At 41.7% G+C, this 17,648-nt stretch overlaps 1 protein-coding gene across 1 annotated transcript; it reads left to right on the top strand.

Moving 5' to 3' along the window:
* The first annotated feature begins 1,720 nt into the window (after positions 1–1,720).
* Positions 1,721–17,284, top strand: aifm3 (AIF family member 3). Its single transcript, XM_030791879.1, has 19 exons — positions 1,721–1,751; positions 4,518–4,734; positions 5,167–5,276; positions 5,414–5,523; positions 5,612–5,656; positions 5,776–5,872; positions 6,276–6,388; positions 6,932–7,018; positions 7,355–7,446; positions 7,778–7,908; positions 8,801–8,916; positions 9,247–9,318; positions 10,004–10,067; positions 11,152–11,228; positions 14,910–15,027; positions 15,115–15,213; positions 15,299–15,374; positions 15,771–15,875; positions 17,242–17,284. The coding sequence occupies exons 1-19, from the start codon at positions 1,721–1,723 to the stop codon at positions 17,282–17,284; spliced, it is 1,803 nt and encodes a 600-aa protein (XP_030647739.1).
* The last annotated feature ends 364 nt before the right edge of the window (positions 17,285–17,648 follow it).

Below are 17,648 nucleotides of genomic sequence, written 5' to 3'. Positions count from 1 at the left end.
CACACACACACACACACACACACACACACACACAAATGCATGCACACGCACACACACACAAACACACACAGGCATGCATGCACAGACACACACACACACACACAAACACACACACAAATGCATGCACACGCACACACACACACACATATATATATATATATATAGATGTAGATATAGATATAGATATGCTGTATATATATGTATATATATGCACATATACTCTTACGCATGCAATCATTTACATGCATGCTGTCTCTCACTTTCTCTCTCTCTCTCTCTCACTTGCACACACACACACACACACACACACACACACACACACACTCTACAGGGCATCTGAGTTGACAGGTCCCTCCTTTGCCTCGTTAGTCACTCTGACATATGAGCTGCTTCCCGGAAATGCGGTTGCTAAGGTATCTGCTCTCGGTTACGGACGGACATGCTCTTGGCATGAACGCCGGGGATTCTTCCGCTGTGGGGGATCCTTACAGTTCAGTGCCCCTTTCAAATCAATGCGACAACAGAGCCTCTCTCAGCCACACACCTACAGAGGTTCAGGGACAAACGCAATTTAAGATTCACCTCAAAATCGTTCAAGTCTAAACTATTCAAATACACATTTTTGGGTAATGGGTTCGTGTTCTGAAGAGAACACACAGACACCAGTAATCATTCACACACATTCCATCTTTCTCTCTCTCCCTCTCTCACACACACACACACACACACACACACACGCACATGCACATGCAAACACACACACACACACACACACACACACACACACACACACACACACACACACACACACACACACAGAATCTCCCTTTTCTTCTAAACTAATCTGTGATGATGCAATGATTATAAAAATTGTCATATGGGCATTCATGCCATCATAAACACATTCACTCCCAGCTTTTAATTGTAAGTGACAGCTGTGCTGATGAGGGAGAACTCTCAGTTCCACTTCATGCTGCAAATGTGCTTTGGTGCATTTTCATACCGAGCCACCACGTCTAATGTAAGACACATCATCTGCATTTGTGATTGAAGACTGCATGCTTTACAGTGCAAAATTTACAAAAAAAAACAAACAAAACAAAACAGAATTAGGGTAAACCACTATGGACTGGTGATGCGTCCCTCTCAACAAACACTACTTATGATGATGATAATGATGATGATGATGATCATGAAGATCATGAAAATGGTTGTTGTTGCTGTTGTTATACAGATGCTGACTAACCAGTGCCTCCCAATCCCAGTCTTGCAGACTCACAGAACTGCACAGTTTTGCTCACGTCTAACTTTTGATCCATTTGATCCAATTAATGAAGGGTTGGATGAGAATTTGATCAACTGAAGTGACCGGGTTTAGGGTAGAAATTATAACAGCTCTCACTATGGTCCCCGAATACCTCAAAGCTTCGCTGCACGGGGACGTTGTAAGAAGCTTCAACACACATTTAACAGAGTAAAGGTAAAAGAGCAGGGGACAGAGATCTGATTTATGGTGTGTGGTTTTGCAGGAGATTGGAGAGAAGCTGATGCCTGCGATGGCTAACCGGGACCAGCAGGCACGGACGAGATCCCTCCAGCCCTGTCACTGTCTCCGGGCCTCCTGGCCTAGCCTGAGGTTGTTCTGATCCAGCCCAGCCTCCCTTCACCCTCCCTGGGCAAGCCGTCAGACCGGGCCTGCTGGCTCCAAACTGGGCCCACCATGGGAGGATGCCTCTCCAAACCCAAACCAGGTGACTCGAACCTGCTTTCTACAAACAAAATCTACTCTGCTCTCTTCCAAATCCCGTGATAATTGGCACTTGTTCACTCGCTATATATAGGTCACGACGACTTCTCGTTTGACTGTCTTTTGTAGCAGGGGATAATTTTTTTTTTCGAAGCGGAGGAGGAATTTTAATGCCCTCAATGTGCTTGTGTTTCAAGAGGATTATGGAGTGAAATATGACTGTTGGGGTTTGTGAGTGTTTTGCAATGTAGCGCTGCTTTCGTTTTTTGATGGCCAAGAAAGATGTGTGTGTGTGTGTGTGTGTGTGAGTGAGTTTACGCGTGTGAGTATGTGTGCAGCCACCACAATACTGAAACATGACTTCATCTGTCAATAGGCTTGCTGTTTCTCTATCTGAGTGTGGGTGTAGCTATGCATCAGAGAGAAAGAGCCTTGGAAATCTATGAGCTCAACACGCTTTTGAACCCAATCACTTTATACCCACAGTAAATGCTTAGATGATTACAGCGAAAAGACAGAGATGAAGAGAAAGAGATGAAAGAAGTATGGAGGACTAAACTCCCATACAAGACTAGGTTGTGAAGGGAGTGCATGAGAGAATGGAAAACTCCCCATGTTCCCTGTTTCAGCACGATTTATGTCATTAATGGCGATATTCTTAAACGGAATAACTCCGACAAACGGCAGTCAAATCGTGTGATAACAAGGTTGAAAAAAGCTGAACCTCGTTCTTTCTTTTTTCTTTTTTTTTTTTTTGAGAAGTCGGGTTATGTAATATTTGAGAGACACGTCAGTTTAAGTAAAACTAAGTGTATGATGAAATGGTAGAACAGAGGTGAAAAGTGAGTTTTATTCTCATTGTAAACCAAATAAGGAATACTTCATTATTCAGCTTGAAGATATTAAAAATGATCTTGGTCAACACAAAGGACCATTGATAAAATCTTTGTTTGTGTTTCAGTGGCAGTATTGTCTCACAGATCCTTAGGTTTGTCCCATAACGTTTCTGCTTTCAAATGGAGAGAGGTGGCAATGGATATTATCATTATTAGAGGCACTAAGTTCATCGGTTTCTTCAAAGTCAGTTTATTGGTTATTACCTGCGCTGGTGTACTTGCACGTGTTATTACGTAATGATACCGTCGGTACACTGGTATTAGGTCCCCTAATGTGAAGTCCGAGTCGGTAAGATGTACTAGACTGCAATGTGATTGAGCTCTGTGTCCAGTCCATAGTTACTCTCACTCTCTCTCTCTCTCTCTCAAAAAACAAAACAAAAAACAAACAAACAAAGATGAAAAAAACAACAACATTTATCTATCACTATCATCAGGTCTTGCGATATCCGCGATAAAGAGAGAAAACGGTTTTACTTTTCTTGTGTTCTCCGAGGAGATTCTGTCGAATTGACGTCTCATTCGTGTTGTCTTAAGATGACCTATATTTTTGGAGGCAACGTATGAAAAAATGAAAACAAAACAAAACAAAGCAAAACAAACAAACAAACAAACAAAAAACAGGATAAATCATTTTATCTGATAAAATCTTAGAGATCACATGCCCCGCAGAGCTGAAAATGTGCACAAAGTGTTCCGCATGTTTCTTGGTCAGATTCACGTGCAATTTACACTCAGTGAAAAAATTTCAAGATTTCTGTGCATGATTTCACAAGTGAAATTCGCTAATCGTAAAACATATGAAGAAATTTCAGAGTAAGTAACATTTGAATCAAAAAGTAGACGGATGACGGTCTATTCATGCATCACTGCGTGTTAATTTCCGTTGAAGGACAGGAAAAGTTAACTACGAAAAGTTTCGGAGGGCTTACGACCATATAGGCGAATCTTCAATATGGAAACAATTGCATTTAAGAGTCACCACTCTCTCCCTCAACTGAAAATGAGCTGAATCGAATCAAATTAAATTGAACTTTTAAATTGCTTATTGGCAAACGGATAATTCGGACACGATCGTAATGAAGAGCTAACGGTTTCTACTTGTCTGCGTCAGAGTGTCAGTGAAACGAAGGATGTCGAGTGAGCGCAGTGACGGAGAGCTCTTTGATTTCCACTGCTGCCCTCTTGGTGTCTTATGATTTTCCATTCATTTTAATTAAGACTCGCCCAGCGGGTGAGAATTCCAGTCAGATTAAAGCGTAAGAACTGGGCGGTCAGCGCATTTTTCCAGCCAAACAGATAAAGCAAGTTCTCCACTCACTGCTGTAAGAAGGCGTTACATAACACCCACATTTCTTTATGAAGCTGTAGTAATTCTATAGGTCAGCGCAAAAAAAGATGTCACTGTGAAACGAGATCCTATTTAAGCTAATTCTCTGACGCAGTATTCAAACTCTATAGGTTTTTTGTAACGGTATGAAATGTAGGCCTAGTGAAACCAAGTTCATAACTGAACTGTCAGAGATGCTCATTAAGGCAACATTATCAACTGATTAGCTGTCAAGCAGTTTTTAACAGGCAGTTTTTCCCCAGTTGGTGTGGGACTAGCTCTTGAAGCACTTTTTACCAAAACAACAAACATGATTCCACAACAAGAATTAAGAATACATACCGAGCCGAAGCGTATGGCAGTTCATAAGACCATCCATAATATTCGTGGTATTTATCCAAACGAGAGTTATTTAGCATCGCTCTGAAACTGACGTGAAAGAGTTGACGACAAATGTACCCTATATTAGTTACATGCTTCATGCAGTGCAGCCCTTAGGTAAATTGAAAGGTAACGTTTTCTGTGTCTGTTTCGAATGCTGAAGTTGAGGTCAAAGTGGAGCTCACACCTCTGGAAAAGGAGAAAGAAGCCGATATGATGTCTCCGAACGGGAAAGCCAGTCCATTTTCTGACTGCCGGCCCAACGGTGCCCTCGGACACTGCTCGGACGAGGACTCTGCCGTCATGCTCCGACCGTACCATAAACACCGCGACTATGTGGAAGCAACTGTCTGTCACGTGAAAGATATCGAGAATGGACAGTAAGACCTTAGAATATTTTAAACATGATGGAAAATGAAGAATTATTTATATTTTAAAGCTGACTGACAAGAGGACGAAAGAAGAAATATAGAATTATCTTTGAAGCAGTTAAATGATGATCTATTTTCAAGTATTCCCTTAACTCACCTCTGTTTACAGTTATTTGGTCACTCAGTTTAGTTAAGTTTGTGGTCAAGAAAGCCGAGAAGGAATCGTTTGACAGAATTGTAACTGGACTAGTCAGTTGCTAAACCTGTGACTGCTTCAATCACATTGGAATATTTTTTTAAATTCATTTTTATCATTCTTGAACAGTATCAGCAACATTTGTAAAAAAAAAAAAAAAAAAAAAATTAGTTCTAGAGGAAATTGAGGATTTGAATTCTAAACTGTTATGAATCTTAGTGGATTTGGGGTTTGTTGTCACTCAGGATGCGTGAGGTGGATCTTGGAGCTGGCAGAGCTCTGCTCATAAAGGAACACGGAGAGTTTTCTGCCATCGGACACAAATGTCCACATTACGGCGCCCCGCTGGTCAAGGGTAAGGCAGGAGTTCTGCATCACTGCCTCAGGTCCATGGTTTGTGATGGACCTTGGCCGATTGTCTTCTACCTGAATCTGATTTTGCTGGACAAAAGCCCCTTTTTTCTCTGTTCTCAATCTTTCTGGAATATACAGGTGTCTTATCCAAGGGACACGTGCGATGCCCGTGGCATGGGGCTTGTTTCAACATTGCCACTGGAGACATTGAGGACTTTCCTGGTCTGGACAGCTTGCCAACCTTCCAGGTGCTCTTTTCTGTGCTATGACTCCATTTCAAGCATTTGCCCTGTAAGCAAGCGACTGAAGCCATGTCTTCTCTTCTGTTTGGTTCAGGTCAGAGTTGAAAAGGACAAAGTTATCATTCGGGCAAACAAGCAGGTAAAATGACCTAATTCCTTGGAGATCTGAAAAAAAATGCCATAGTGGTTAATAAATGCCCAGGGATTGGCCCTATTTGAGTTGTTTGAGTTGTAACTGACAAACATCTCTGTCCGTAGGCTCTTCAAACACAGAGGAGAACAAAGGCCATGTCAAAGTGTTCGGCTGTCATCAACTCCAGCACGGGGTTCAGTCATGTTCTTATCATCGGCTCAGGTAGAGAAGATGCATTTATTTGGGATTCATGTTGAAAATGTACTGGTATTTATATGTGTGTTATAAACCATATTTATTGCTGAAGATGTGAACACTAATATTCATGCAGATCAGATTCAGGTCAAATGTTTCCGAAGTGAACATGCAAGGACCGGACAAACCGAATTCAAGCAAGAAAGCACAGATGTGAAACAGCAGAAATTTTGTAGAAGTGAAAATCGAGGAACCATGGTGTCTGTTTTCACATCCAGTTTACATTCAAGCTATGGCTAAGGGGCTCTTTTGATAAATTCTAAGTCTAATTCAATTAATGTTAACGTGTGTGTGGAACCCAACATTTGGAACCAGAGTGACACCACTTCTGCTTGGGCATGTCTTTACACTCTGTGATATTCCTCCCCAGGACCTGCTGGTTTGGTGTGTGCCGAGACGTTAAGGCAGGAGGGCTTTACCGATCGTATCGTTATGTGTACGATGGACAAACATCCGCCTTATGACAGGCCTAAACTGAGTAAGGTTTGTACAGAAACTTCACAACACACAGAGGTTAGCATGTTTGGATATGAATACTTTTGTGGTCCAAACATCGGATCACGACACTGAGTGTTAAGTCTCTTACACACTGAAACAGGTTCAAAGGGACATTACTATGAAGTAATTTCTGTAAAAGTAAGATATATTAGCTTGATAACATTAAGCCAAACTACTTGACAGGCTTGGATTTTGGACTGATGTTGACCAACTGAGTGAGAAATTCTGATTCGTAATATAACCCCATAAGCAGCAAGACATTTTTTTGTATTAAGAATGAAAAAACGAAACAAAGCAAAACAAACAAACGAAATACATTCTATCCCATACAGCGTAATTATTGCTTAAATAATCATGTTAAATAATCATAGGTCAACAGGCGCCTCAGACATGTCCGATTTTTAACATCATCCTTTTCAGCGAAAGACGATTAGGAGAACACTGTGTGGGGAACAACTTCTTTTTAATGAAATGTAGAAATATTTTCCTGGAAATGTGTCCATGATTAACGCGCCTTTTGCTCTTCAGTCCTTAGAGAGCACGGCCGAACAACTCCGTCTGCGATCCCTGGAGTTTTTCCAGACACATGACATCGAGCTGTTACTGGAGAAAGAGGTACGACGTTCTGTGGGTTTACACTCACACCCAGTGCTACCATTATCCCAGTATTACACCTCCTGTATATGTAAAGTCTACTGAGTTAATATATTTAAATGAATGTGTGTACCGCTAACCTCCAGATATATCTATAACTATCTGCATCTACATCTAAAAATTTACAACCTAAGTTAATGCATGAAAGAAGATATGCACAGGTTTTACTATTGGTCAGTTCTATGTTTGGCACTGTTTCTGCTCACATTTCTATACTTGACGTATATGTTTTGTGACCAAAAGTGTTCTAAGTAGGTTTAAAAGTTGTTTGTTTGTTTGTTTGGTTGTTTGTTCCAGGTTGTGTCCGTTGACGTGAAGACGAGAACGGTCATGTTTCAGGATGGCTTTAAAATGGAATACAGGAAGCTGTTGATAGCTACGGGAAGCAAGTAAGGACATTTTGGTGGTGTCTGCTGTATAAGCTTTGTTGTTGCCCTTGTTCACTCTGTAGGTTCCTTACTAGTGTAGGCTTTAGTTTGAAAGATTCGCGCTCTAAAATTGACCACGAAAAGACAAATATCTGGATTGTGTGGACCACTTGACAAGTTGTAAGACTTTGGAGTAGAAATACACGTACGTTGCTGAACTGAGGATAACACTTCATGGTTGCTGAAGAGCCCATCCTCCCCTGTTCTCTCTCTCTCTCTCTCTCCCTCTCTCTCTCTCTCTCTCTCCCTCTCTCTCTCTCTCTCTCCTTTGCCCTCTGTCGTTCCTCTGAAGGCCCAAGCCACTCAACTACAAAGGAAAAGACGTGGGGAACGTCTTTCACCTCAGGACTCCGGAGGACGCCAACAGCATCGCCCGGCTGGCCAGCAACAAGAACGCCGTCATCGTGGGGACGTCGTTTATCGGTGAGAGACGCAGAGAGGCAGTTTTTACCAATCAGCAGCTTCTGTTCAGGGGAGGGTGGGAGTTGTTACGTTTCCAATGACGTTCAAAGATAATGAAAACGTAATGGAGTTAAAATTATGGCCATCACGGGCAATTCTGTACGAATTCTATCTTCGTTTCTGCCAGTGGGACACTGCTGAGAGATACAAAGTGAAACCGTGCGGTTGTGTTCTGTTCGGTTTTGGATTTGACTCCCGACTGGCACCTGGGCTGTTTGGTAATGGGACATCTGTCATATTGAGTGCTGGGAAATGTGTTTGATTTTTCAATTAATTAAATTCAATTCCCATCAATGAAATTCACATTCATTTTGTGAACTGCCCAGAGGGTGGCCAACTGAGTTCAAATTCAAACTATTGATCTGAACGGGAGACAGCTGCAAAATCCTGATAAACTTGTTGCTTTTCATCTAGAGCTGGGTCTGAGAGTAACCCATCATAGGTGAACACAGCCCAGTGCCTTTCAGACAACACAAAACACATTATTTTCATTCTTTGTATTATTTTCATTCTTATTGTTGCACATTGTTAATGGTCTAGCAAAAAAAAAAAGACATTTAGTTAAACAAACAAACAAACAAGCAAATAAATGGGTACTCCAGTCTTTCCTAAATATCAGACGTCTCATTTTATACCCATAAAGTTGACTGGCAATGACATTTTGTGTGTGTTTTAAGTGGGCTCATGTACCTTCTGATAATTGAAGAGTCATCATTAAAAGGTTTGTTTGGAACCTTTTTTCCCCTGAGTAGAACATAAATAAATGGGGGGTATTTTTCACGCCGTTGTGAGTGCGTCTGTCTGAATGGGATGATGTATCAGCGTAATGTTTGTCTGTATCGTCTGTAATCAGGTATGGAAGTGGCAGCGGCGCTCACAGACAAGGCCCACTCCGTGTCAGTAATCGGCATCGAGGCTGTGCCTTTCCGGAAAGCTCTCGGGGAGAAAGTCGGCAAAGCTCTGATGAAGGTAAGAGCCGTCGCCGAGAAGGATTCACGAGCGACCGACTTTCCCCGTTGGCTGTTGTGTTATGCAAGACAATTTGAGTGATTGGCTGAGAGTCAATGTGACCGTCGTTGTTCTTCATGCACATGGGTGAGACACACACTGTGTGTGACATACAGTGCAGATCTGAGGCTGTGAAGAATGTTGCACCCTTACAGGGTTGGGCTTTGGTTCCTGATCACTATGTAGCATTATGGGAGGCTAATGCATGCTTTATAACATACAGACATTGTGAGTGTTAGATTTAAGGGATGTGTCACTGACATGCGTCTCCCTGTGCTCTTGCTGTGTCAGCTGTTTGAGACGAACAGGGTCAAGTTCTACATGCTCAACGAAGTGTCCGAAATGAGAGAGCATCATGGACAGGTACCCAGAAAGTGAGAGAAACATCTCTCTCTCTCTCTCTCTCTCTCTCTCCATCTGTCTCTCCATCTGTCTCTCTCTCTGTGCTTCACTTTGTCCTCTCTCTGTCCTCGCCCCTTTCTCCCTCCCCCTCTCTTTCTCTCTTTAACCATTTTCTCTCCTCCTAATCTCTCTCAGAGTCCCTTCTCTCTCTCTCTCTCTCTCTCCCTTTCTCTCCCTCTCTCTCTCACTTTCCCTCACTTACCCCATAAAAGTAAACCAAAGGGATAAGTTGTCAGGGAGTGATTACGACAGACAGCTCATTTGGACAGTGGTACTGCTATGCAAGCAGAGGTTGGTCAGTAAAACTTTGACAAAAGATTGGATGTGGTTCCATGGAGGACTGAAAATGCCACAGCTTTGAGATCTGTAAACATTTTTCGTTTTTGCCATGTTTAAATCTTCGAATGGTTGATGTAGGCCACATCCTGAGATATTTGGCTAAAAACTTAAAGATTCTCGTCGGCTTGTGTATAGAAACACATTTCTGATCTTGGTGCCTCGAAAACATGATCGAGGCACCAAAATCTCAAATGTTACCTATAAGGCGTCACTACTGTATTTTTAAGCTGGGAATACTTATTTAGAGTCTCAGAAATCTGGAGGTCTGGGTTTGCTCTTTGTCTGAAAGTTTCTGCTCTGGTTTCAGCTGAAAGAGGTGGTTCTGAAAAGTGGTAAGGTGCTGAGAGCGGACGTCTGCGTGATCGGCACAGGTGAGTGTCGTTCTCCGCTGAGGAAGAGTGTGACACAGGGGAACACATTGGTCGTAATGTCACTTCACGTCTGTTATGGTTTTTTCATTTACGAGACAGAGATTCTGATCTGTCATTTAGAATAGAGGCACTATTCATTTTTTTCTCCCCTCGTTGAACTCTTTTTCAGTTTCATTTGAGCTGCCTGCTCTGTCTTACTGTTATTCGAAAAGCAATCCTCAATCCTTGATTCACAGAATTCTATTACTCAGACTCACTTACTCTTATTTATCTCCTTACTCACTTGTTCTCTTAATCACTCTCTCGCACATTTCCGTAACGGCAGCGTACACAGCAGAATTTGCCAGCGGTATATTAACTCTAATAGGGTTTGCATAATCCGCGCCAGTGAGTGAATGGATGTGTCATAGCTCTGAAATGAACTCTGTTCTGGGACATTTTACTCTGGGAAACAACTTCCTTCATGCAAAATGTGCTGTGTCAGAGAAATGATGTGGCAGTGTGTAGACAGACATTTGCCTTCCGGTCTCTTAATAATTTTAGCATTATCTGATTCAGTGTTACATAATACCCTGCAAGCCCAAATGTCTGAATAACTCAAAAAAAAAAAAATTCAATGCAATTGATTACTCTAGAAAAAAATAGGTTAAACAAAATTCATAACTTCAGTTTTTCAGCAATGTGTCACTTACTTTTTACTATGTGGCAGTCAATATTTTGAGTTTTCCTTACTTTCTGAGTTTATAGGGCAGTGAAAATAGAACAGTTAAGTCACAGTGCTGTTAGCACCATAGATTATTACTGTAATATATGGATTATGGATTATAATATATACATTTTGAATTATATTATACTATGGATTGTAATATGCATAAATGTTATTGGATTGTATTGTTTATGTATTGTAATATATATATATATATATCTTATGATTGCCATGTACAGGTTGTGGATTGTAATATATATATGTTATAATGGCAATATACCATCTTATAGATTGTAATTATATATGTTATGAATGTATGTAACGATTACGGTTTTAATGTAGAGGTTAAAGATGTGTTATGGATTGTCCTTCCTGCAGGATCAGGTCCAGCGACTGGATTCCTGAAACAGAGTGGGATACATCTTGACTCCAAAGGATTCATCACGGTTAACAAGGTAGTGCCCAGGTTTTATCCAGGCTGTCTCCTGCATGTTTATCTGCAGATTTGTTTGTAAACAGAAATGTTCGTTTTACTTGCTGTTTTGTTGTTTAATTCCTTTTATTTTTTTTCTTTCCTCTTTTTTCTATTTTTTTATTTTATAAGAAGAAGGGTAGATTATTAGGTCTTATATTCCCTGCTTTTCACGTGCTGTTTGGTGTGTGTCAGTTTGGTGTGTGTCAGTTCATGTGCTGTTTGGTGTGTGTCAGTTCACATGCTGTTTGGTGTGTGTCAGTTCATGTGCTGTTTGGTGTGTGTCAGTTTGGTGTGTGTCAGTTCGTGTGCTGTTTGGCGTGTGCCAGTTCATGTGCTGTTTGGTGTGTGTCAGTTCATGTGCTGTTTGGTGTGTGTCAGTTTGGTGTGTGTCAGTTCATGTGCTGTTTGGTGTGTGTCAGTTCACGTGCTGTTTGGTGTGTGTCAGTTCACATGCTGTTTGGTGTGTGTCAGTTTGGTGTGTGTCAGTTCATGTGCTGTTTGGTGTGTGTCAGTTCACATGCTGTTTGGTGTGTGTCAGTTTGGTGTGTGTCAGTTCATGTGCTGTTTGGTGTGTGTCAGTTCATGTGCTGTTTGGTGTGTGTCAGTTCACATGCTGTTTGGTGTGTGTCAGTTCACATGCTGTTTGGTGTGTGTCAGTTTGGTGTGTGTCAGTTCACATGCTGTTTGGTGTGTGTCAGTTCACATGCTGTTTGGTGTGTGTCAGTTTGGTGTGTGTCAGTTCACGTGCTGTTTGGTGTGTGTCAGTTCATGTGCTGTTTGGTGTGTGTCAGTTCACGTGCTGTTTGGTGTGTGTCAGTTTGGTGTGTGTCAGTTCGTGTGCTGTTTGGTGTGTGTCAGTTCACGTGCTGTTTGGTGTGTGTCAGTTTGGTGTGTGTCAGTTCGTGTGCTGTTTGGTGTGTGTCAGTTCTTGGGGGGAAATGGCTGCTGCTCCAGTCATGGTCATTGCTCAGTGCAGTGAGTAACTTTGCTGGAGATTGTGTTTGTTGTGGCCATTTCTGAACTAACATTGGTAGAAGAGGATGGATGCTGGAATCCATGAAGTACCAGCATATACCTTGTCAGAGGGAAACCCTACAAAAGTTACAAAAATGAGATCAAAATGTGGATGTGTATTATTCAACGAGACAAGCAAGCTTTGGGTGTCGATTCCTAGTTGACTGGAAGAGCGAGACACCGAGTTAGAAATACCCAATCCATACAAGAGTGGGAAAGATGCTTACTACACAGGAAATTCCAGTAAGAGAGAAAGCAAACCACGTTCTTAAAGCCAGTGGAATATGGCATATAACCCTTACCAGAGATCCTTTTGATGTATACGGAAGGAGGTCAAAATGCTCAAGCTACTGAATCACATGTTAGTGGCCGTAGGATTGACAGAAGGTGTAGAACAAGGCAATATCACAGTTTTTTAATATTCCTCATTTGACTCTGAAATTCCCATGGTAGAATTGCTGGGATCAGCTGTCGTTGACCCACCATGTGCCAGAACTGCACGTGGAGAGACATGGCTTGATCATTACATCGGTGGACTAAAAGAGATTGAATTAAAGAAAGTGGATCATAGAGAGAGCGGAAGAGCTTTCAAGTTTGGTGATGGAAGAGTTATGCACTCAACAAAGAGAGTCAAAGTACCAGCCAAGGCGGGCCGGACTAAGTGTCAGATTAAAACTGAAATAGTCCCAGCAGACATTCTCTTGCTTTTAAGTAAAATATCACTGGAAAGAGCAGGAACAGTCTTCTCTACTGAGAGTGATAAAACCATAATGTTCAAGCAGACAATTATACTTGAACTTATCTCTCCAGGACATTATTGCATGAACATAACGTATAAGGCAATTCCTTGCGAAAACAAGATTCATAGAGAGGATGAGGTTCTTACTTTGACAGAGAACATGACAGCAAAGGAGGAACAGAAAGTGCTGCAGAAGCTACACAAACTATTTGGACATGCCTCAGTGGACAGACTGCAAAAATGGCTGGCCTGCTTATGTAATAGTGATGAAGAATGGAATGTAATTCTCAAAGAACTAGTGAACAACTGTGATACATGTATCAGGTACAGCAAACCCAAACCCAGACCTACTGGGAGGTTGCTTTTGGCCACAAGTTACTGTGAAACAGTGGCACTGAAACGGCATGAACTACAGGCGAAAGTAAGGTGTCTTCACATGATTGATCACTTTACAGGTCTCAGTGCTCGGAGGTTTGTGACTGCAAAGAAACCAAGTGAGACAGTGAAGCACTTAATTTATTGCTGGGTAGGCTTTTACCATCCTCCTGAAAGACTGTTCAGTGACAGTGGAGGTGAGTTTATCAATGAGGAAGTAAGGGGCATGGCAGAGATCTTCAATATTGAAGTTAAGACTACTGCAGCTTACAGCCCATTGAGCAATGGGCTTGTAGAAAGGCATAATTGGACCCTCACATAGATGCTGATAAAAGGGAAGAAAGACAACAGACGTGACTGTAAAATGACCCTAGATTGGGCTTTGATGACAAAGACCTTCAAAGCACAATCTACATGGCTACAGTCCCTACCAGCTTGTGTTTGGGCAAAGCCCAAATCTGCCCTCAGTTCTCACTGATAAGCCACCTTCTCTGGAGGGTACTAGTGTAAATACATGGGAGGCACGGCACATTTCAGCATTAAAAGCTGCAAGGAGAGCTTTTACAGAAGCAGAGGGCTCTGATAGGATCCAAAGAGCCTTGGGAGACAGCGAGGTAGACAGTTACTTTACACAGGCAGAGAAAGAGGAGGGTTGTGCCCTGGAAAGGCTCCTGCCACACAGGAAAGGTTATACAAAAACATACAAGCTGGCAGATTTGGACATCTGTCAGAGGGAGGAACTCAAAGTGGACATCTGACCATGCTGACAGGATACAATGGAAGATTCTCACCTGTCTGCTGTCAGTTTAAGAGAATCAAAGGGGTTGTCCAAAGCACTTTAAGTGGAGAAACTAGCTCTTGCAGATGTTATTGACAGTCTAGTCTTCTTGGCTACACTGTACTCAACACTTACCACAAGGGATAGAACATAGCACATCTTGCCTATTGTTTATGTAACGGAAAATCAATCGTGTTCTTAATGCTGTCAAGTCCACCAAGTCTGTGACAGAAAAGAGACTCTGTCTTGAAATCAACAGGATCAAGGAGCTTATCCACTCCGAAAGAATCCAGCAGATCCTTTGGTCAACTACAAAGGAGCAGCTTCCTGATAGTCAGACAAAAAAAGGAGCATGCCCTGGGTCTCTTGAGGGCCCTTAGCAAATGTGTATTGGAACCTTAGTAAAGACTGCTAAGAAATAGACTAACAAAAGCCTGTATACCCATGTTTATCTGCGAATTTGTTTGTAAACAGAAATGTTCTTTTCCTTGCTATTTTTGTTGTTTTCTTTTAGAGAAGATGGGGAGATTGTTAAATCTTCCATTCCCTGCTGTGCATGCGCAGTTCGGTGTGCATCAGTTGTTTAGTGTAACTGGCTGCTGTCACGTTCGTGGTTGTCGTTTGGTTCCGTCAGTAACTTACTTGGAGATTGCGCGCACTCTTGTCGTTACTGATTCGACCGTTTCAAACGGTATTTTACAGAGATCGATAGTTGTCCGCATGTTTGTAAGGAATCACCATCCGCTCTTTTTCAGACTATGCAGACAAACGTGGACGGTGTCTTTGCCGGAGGAGACGCGGTCACGTTCCCTCTCTCTCTCCGCAGTAATAAGAAAGTGAACATCCCACACTGGCAAATGGCCCACGTGCATGGTGAGACGTGTTAACCAAACACCAGTCCGTCTTCAGCTCTGTCCTTCGTCTGTTTGTTCACGCCGTTTTCTCCTTTCCCCTTAACAGGGAGGGTGGCAGCGCTTGGCATGATGGGGAAGGCCACTGAGATTAAAACCGTGCCTTTTTTTTGGACCGCCATGTTTGGGAAAAGCATCCGCTACGCAGGTAAACGGAGAATATATCCGTAACGGAGAGCAGCCAACATTTTTGTCGTTCTATCAGAATGTTCTAAATCCTACCTGTTGTCAAGGTTATGGGGATGGCTTCGATGACGTCATCATCCAGGGAGATCTAGACGAGCTGAAGTTTGTGGCGTTTTACACCAAGTGAGTGGACTATTCACTTGATTTTATCTCATAGAGTATATCTTCCACTCTCCCAATATCTACCAGCAAACGTTATCAACATTTTGTACGTGCACTAGCATTAGTAACAGAAGATTAGTACAAGCCCATAATTTCTACAGATTTTGTGATGCATTGTAACTGCCTTGAGTTTTACCTGTTTTGGCTTTAACACAGAGATTAATGTTCTTTCTCGACAATGAGAGGACTCGGTCAGTCCTTAGAGCCATAGTTGCTTTAAATCAGTCTACTACTTTTCTCTTGTTGACACCAGCTCTTATCAGAGTGGCTTTCTAGCTCTATAAGAGTATCGCGGGTCTGGGCTTAATAAGGTTTCAGAACACAGTGCTTTTTGTTTTTATTATTCTCAAACTTTAGGAGTGAAGAGGTGGTCGCAGTGGCAAGCATGAACTATGATCCCATTGTGTCCCGTGTGGCAGAGGTCTTTGGGTCTGGAAAGACGATTAAGAAACGGGATGTGGAGTAAGTGCATTTCTTCTCGTCTTAAACTCTGAAGTATACGCCACATGAGCGTGTTACGTCCAGTCCATTTCCCATGGTTTGAGACGCAGAGCACACTGTGTAGCACAAATCATGTGTAGACACTAAATCCAGGGAATCTTTTCTTATTCCCGGAGTTGCAGAAAACACTAATAACATCACATCTGCTTTGAATTCTATGAGGAACTCAACGATAGGTGCTGGGATGGGTGTTGGGTGTGGGGGAGTGAAAAAAAAAGATGCCACAAACTTGGAAAAGATGGGGGGAAATACTGTATATAAAAATTGTGTAATTTCTCTTTAGAGAAATTGTTGTTTGATCAATGCTATTTGAAACATTCTCCTAAATTCCTTTGAAAAAATAAAACCTCTTTCATCACTATCCCAAAAATACACAGGTGACGGTAACACGCACACACCCCATGTTTACAAATGCACAGCTTCATCTCTGTTCATGTCCTGCCCCCTTTGTGTCAATCACAGAAGTTTTCCTCCAAACAGATTTTTAGGTGACAGCGCTGCTTTTCCTTTGTAAGAACTCATGAGAATATGATGAATGGTTGTTGTCTTGGGCTAAAGCTTTTTCATAAAATGTAACAGCTTCATAGTTTGAATGAACGTGTTTTATGATATTTCATAGACTTCCACAGTGCTGTTTTTGTGCAAAAAAAAAAAAATGGATTTTTTTACACAAGGTCATGAATCAACTTAATATTGCTGTCTTATGTCCTGTTTTGCAACCACAAAATGAAGGATGTTCTTTCGCCTTGGCAAGTACGCAGAAAAAACCTTTCCCTGTAATTTTTATCATCAGACATTGTTGTCTAAAATATTGAGTCAGAACAATTCTGGAATGCCTTACTTCAAATTCTGAGCCAAGAAATAAGTCAATTCCTTATTGCATGCCTATAAATCAAAGCATAATAACTTCAAATCAGAACCTTGTTTCACATCATCATTGTGAGTTCATAATGAGATGAGTCAAGATGTAAGAGAAACAAAACACTTTGTTCCAATACATCACAATGCCTATCGTTTCATAATGCAATTCTCTTTAAAGCTTTTGCGACTAGTACTCTTTGGGACATCTTCCATGATGTGTGAGGTATAAATGACCAACAGGGCGTTATCCTAATTACAGTGTTAAAGACTAATACTCGAAGGCTCATACAGTAGTATAGTATAGTATATCTCACATATGAAGTACTCCCATATAGTAACTGTAGCATCCAAAGTGGAATTGTGAGTTTTAAACCTATTGCTTATGTGCCATCTTGAGAGAGGCTGTTTCTCCAAGATTTATGCCTGTGTAGACATTGCAGATGATTCATGTTTTGCATGTTTGCAGGACAGGGGACATGTCATGGCTGATCGACAAGGGCGCACAATAAATCTCCAATTACCAGTTTTGGTTTTAAGACACTGGACTGAGATACTCTTGGACGTTTGGACACTTTAAAGAACGAGGAGACAGTCCATGTATCGAAATGGCACTTTGGCTAGTCTTTCCAGACACCAAGGAATTGACTGCTGGCTCTAAATGGGGGGTTCACCACAAGGGGCAACCAGCTCTGCATTCACCAGATGTTTTTGACCCCTACTACATTTGAGTCGGAACTGCGTATACTCACGTTTTTAGGACTAACACGCAAAGGAGCCATACGTGGTCTTTTTTTTTTATGTTTTACTTTCTTGACTAACGAACAGGTGGCCAGGACGATTCCTATGTGACTTGTCAGCAAAAGCAATACTGAA

This window comes from Chanos chanos, chromosome 14 (genome assembly GCF_902362185.1).
Source record: "Chanos chanos chromosome 14, fChaCha1.1, whole genome shotgun sequence".
NCBI lineage: Eukaryota > Metazoa > Chordata > Actinopteri > Gonorynchiformes > Chanidae > Chanos > Chanos chanos.
Note: the sequence above shows the minus strand (reverse complement) of the source record. Positions and strands in the feature narration are given on the sequence as shown.